This window comes from Ascaphus truei, chromosome 7 (genome assembly GCF_040206685.1).
Source record: "Ascaphus truei isolate aAscTru1 chromosome 7, aAscTru1.hap1, whole genome shotgun sequence".
NCBI classification, from domain to species: Eukaryota; Metazoa; Chordata; class Amphibia; order Anura; family Ascaphidae; genus Ascaphus; species Ascaphus truei.
This window is the reverse complement of record NC_134489.1, coordinates 55,966,195-55,970,995: the sequence shown is the minus strand read 5'-3', so window position 1 is coordinate 55,970,995 and position 4,801 is coordinate 55,966,195. Positions and strand designations below refer to the sequence as shown.

The 4,801-nt window shown below is 33.9% G+C and overlaps 1 protein-coding gene across 1 annotated transcript; it reads right to left on the bottom strand.

Moving 5' to 3' along the window:
• Nucleotides 1-2,002: 2,002 nt before the first annotated feature.
• On the bottom strand, nucleotides 2,003-3,624 carry LOC142499313 (gamma-crystallin-3-like). The gene is made up of 3 exons (XM_075608482.1): nucleotides 3,522-3,624; nucleotides 2,688-2,930; nucleotides 2,003-2,420 (listed from the first exon to the last, which is right to left on the bottom strand). The coding sequence occupies exons 1-3, from the start codon at nucleotides 3,618-3,620 to the stop codon at nucleotides 2,145-2,147; spliced, it is 618 nt and encodes a 205-aa protein (XP_075464597.1). The 5' UTR covers nucleotides 3,621-3,624; the 3' UTR covers nucleotides 2,003-2,144.
• Nucleotides 3,625-4,801: the final 1,177 nt, after the last annotated feature.

Sequence of the window (4,801 nt, the reverse complement as noted above, 5' to 3'; positions counted from 1 at the left end):
ATAACAAATACTGAATTTGACCAGGTGTGTTACTGGTGTGTTGCATTCTTGCACAAAAGGAGTTAATGTTCTGTATGAGGCTAGACCATATGGGAAATCAAGAATGCTGACAGATTGATAGTAAATCTTTAGAGAAGCAAAACGTATCTCTCAACTCTCCCTCCTTTGGTGCCAACTACATGATTTACAGCTAGATATTAGCTAGAGACATTGGACAATGGAAGTCCCAAGAATGCAGAAGATAAAGAAGGTATGAGAAACTGATCACAGAAGATGAAGCCAGAGTGGAGGTAGTATGTGCAAAAATGACTTGAGAATGAACTTGGGGTAATGCTTTTTTACAAGTATATATACTGGTTCCTTGGGAGAGATCTTCTGTCTAGACCAGGGTGATTGTCCTAGTCACACTGAGGCAACACTGGACTATTAATCATAATTGCATGCTGTTCTATATAAATACATTTAAATATACTTTGAGAATGTATTTCTGTTCAGGTTATCGCACCTATTCCAGCATTATCTCCCAATATAGAAACGGGTTTGATAACCCGTTCTGGCGCTTCATGGATGTTCCCTTATATATCATTATTATTATCATTAATTTAATTTGACATAAATACATAATTATATATCAATGTATACCATCTTTATGAACATGAACCATAATAGTGATTACTGTGTGATGTAACCACAGTTTGCATTATTAATGTCTTGAATATTGATATTATTCAAGTTTAACACATTGTATATATCAAAGCCCAGGAAAAATAGAAACTACTGGTCATATTTGTATTGTTTTTGTAATGTTTTTTTTTTTATAATTTAAAAAAAATGCAAAAATGTGTGTATCTTCAAAAAAATCAATAAAAAAATAAAATGGATAATTTACAAAGTCACTAAAATTGGACAATTTCACTTAAATTGTAGACCCTAAACGTTTCCCCAAAATATGTGCACATTTTCTATGTTAAAAACATAACAAAAACATTAAGTGAATCTCAACACATTCTCCCATCTTTACTAAAGCTGTTCTTTTTGTTTCATATGTGTGCCCTTTGAAAGCCTTATCTAGTCAAACAAACAATGCAGTCAAACTAGTCTGATTAAGCAGATTTTATGAAATGTAGAGCCCAAAGCTGAGAGCAGTTTAGAGTGGGAAAGCCCCCAGATAAAATGCAAACTCCAGGAAAACCAGAAAACGAGTAGGAGTTTCACTTTATAAAAATCTCAAAAAACAGGCACAACTAGTGCATACCGTACCTAAAGTTACCATAACAAATAGTAGGAACTTTTACCATACAAACCATGAAGACCATTTTATGAAGTGCATGTTGGGTATACTGTAGGTGGTTGGACATAAAGAAGCACATTTTGTTTACCATTATAAATAGGAAAGCATTATGGGGAAGATTCACTAAGTTTCGATAGCGAGTAACTTACCACGATCCCACATTAATTATAGTTCATGTCAAGTTTGTTGTATATACTGTAGTAAAATTATATATAAATGTAATCTTTACATAGTGTTTTGACTCAATGTGGGAATTACATTGAAATTCATAACCTGTGAATACAATAATTGTATTCCTATATATTTTCTTTAATTGCACCCTTTTTAATTTCCTGCATGGTGTCTGGAGGAGGGTAAAGCAGAGCTTTGGAAGGAGAGTTGGGGATAAGCAAATGAGTACATTGTGTATCATTTTCATTCCTCACCTGTTATAAATTTGACTAAATGTTTAGCCTGCTGAATTCAGTCACTTGTACAGTGAAATTACTTAAATTAATTTCAGTGACTGTACTGTAATGTACTGTAACTTCTTCCTGCAAACAGCAAATTATGTAGTCTCTATAGTCGTAATTATTGTAGGTTTATTTTTATTTATAAAATATTTATATAATCTGTTTACTTATAAAATATGTTGCACACATAGTGTAAAAGAAAGTATTGAACATGTATTGTTTCAGTCAATGTTCTTTTATTTTTACATTTTTAATTAAGATAAATACATGCTTTAGGGCTAATTATATATTGTTCAAAATGGTCGTTTGTGCTGTCTTTTGGCTGAAAATAGTTTTCATCTAAAAATGGCTGGTGGTTCTACCAACAGTGTAGAATTACATCTGTTAGTATTTCATGTCCTTTAATGGATATGCATCATCTTTCTAAAGGAGCCAACCCTGGAATTCATGGCGCCCCAGTCACTGAATCTTCTGTACTCTCCAGGTCTCAGGTAGTACTGACGGCCCCTGTAGTTGGGCTCCTCATAGAAGATCCAGTGACCATCAAACACATTGCAGGAGTGGATGTCGTGGTAACGGAATTGATCATAGACATGGGGGCAATCTTCACTGAAGTCCATCATCTGGCCTTGGAAGTTTTCCCTTTCATAGATCTTCATTCTGAAAGCACCACGGTGCTTTGTAAACATAATAAATAAGGAAATAATATGTGAATTCAACCGAAATTTTAATAAAAGGCTTATGAGACTATGCTTTTAAAGGCTTTTAACTGACACTGCTCATTTGAGATTGTCTCCAACCGGCATGGTATAAGTAGAATTATATTTGTTTTAAATATAACTTATAAACATCCATCACTCAAAATATGATTAAGACTTCTCAAAAGCCAAAATATGCATACTTAAAGAGAATGATCACTAGTAGCAAAAATCAAAATAACTTACTTGTGGAGTCAAGTGACAAGATCTGATTGAGTCATTGAATCCCATCCATTTCTGGAAATCAGGATATTCTCCTCTCTTAAGGTAGTACTGGTGTCCCTTGTAGTTGGCATATTCATAGAGTATCCAGTCTCCATTTTCAACTCGGATGGAGTTGCAACGGCTGAAGTATGAAGACATGTCTGGACAGTCAGAGCTACACTCATAAGAGTGACCCTGGAAGTTCCTGTCCTCATAAAATATAATCTGTAGAAAGATAATAATGATCAGAAACTCTGTTCAGGAATGTGGTTATTCAATTGTATCTGTTGTCCCGATAATTGTCAATCGTTCAAGTCTTCAAAGCTCCCAATCCAAGTGTATTTCAGATCTACGATGATGGCATGACTAAATGCTCAGGATTCAATTTTTTTCATATTGAATTGATAATAGGTTACAACAATATTTTTATGGTATTCAAATGTTTTGTTTGTCATAATATGATGTAATGCAGTAAAATGAAAGTATTTTGCACATCAAACAAATATCTGTAGGAAATGAATATTAATTTAATAATAGAGATAACTATTTAGTGAAGGGTTGGTACCGTCAAACCCAGTTTATGGAGGATAAAAGTGATTGTATCTATGAACTATGAACCCATTCAGGCGAATGTCAACCTAATAGCTGATAAGAACAAAATTTTGCACATGCTACATACTGCATGCTATATCAACCTTTAAAATGGTATTATAGGCAATACTGATAATGATTTAAACATTTGGGCCGAAATAATTCTACGTTATATCCTAACTGCTTTGCTCTATTTCTTTTACTTATCAACACCCAACACATTACCTTTCCCATTTTGGATGATTTGTTGATGTGAGTCCTTGATGCTGTTGAGTGACAAAGAGGGAAGCCCTTATATACACCTTCCAGTGCTGATGCCTGCATACACTGAAAGTGATGTCAACTGTTTTGTGTTTAGTAAGGTAAATGTATGGCTCTTTTATTCATTGTGTTTCAGACGTTTCTGTGCTTACATGGGACCATTGTTTATAGTTGCTTACTAGGAATTACGTTTGAAAAAAGGTATGAAAAGAATAAAATAAAAATCAGTCCTCAGTGTACCGTATGGTAACTCTCTTTAGTGTATGAGAGAATCATTATGATAAGTTTTTTTTTCTCAATGGTTGTATATCAATGCTAAGAGTCATCAAACATTTTTTTTTTGTAAACATGACCTATATTCCAATGGAGTTACAGTACATGTATGTCTGTCTGTCAGGTATGGATGGATGGGTGGCATGTATGGCAGAAAAGCTTAAAAGCCCTGGAAAATATACTGTAGTAATAGGAAATACTGTATATCACTAATGACACTGTCATGCTCTGTAAGCATTGGTTAATTCAGCCATCTCATTGATTCTGTAAGTAATGCTGGAAAATATCATTCTTATCAAGTAAGCATACCTAAACAACCGAAGCATACACATGTAGAACAGTCTTAGATACTGTACATTAAAGATTTATACCTTTTCCTTACTAAATGGGAAAAGGGCAATGTCGCTTTCAATGTATGCAGACATCAGCATTAAAGGACATATATACTGTAAAGACGTTTCTCTTTAACTTTCAATAGCAACAAGCTTTTACATGAATACTTCATCCAAGATGGGAAGATAAAATGATGCTGTTAGGAAAGTAGCCATGGTATTTACGACAAATCTACAGTATAAAGCATTCTCTCAAATGGATCATTTACATCTTGGGGCAATATCCTATAGGCTAACAGATATGTAAGATGGGAGCTATTTTTGGGGTGGGGCTTCTGTACATACAAAATCAGTAACATAGATACATTTCCATTATGTAAAAATATATCAACTCAGTGGGGGGTTCCTTCCTCCCTCACGTACCTCAATTTCCAGACCACATGCTTTTAGAAATACATTAATGATAGGTTTTAATGGTACATCCTTAATAAAACTTACTGTAAAATTAATGTTTGTAGGTTTAGTAAAGTCACTGCATAAATAACCAAATTCTGGGGTACTATTCAATAATTCATAACTACTTATGTGGGTGCAAATCATTGTTGACTTGAATCACCTTACCTTTTATGTATCTGAGTT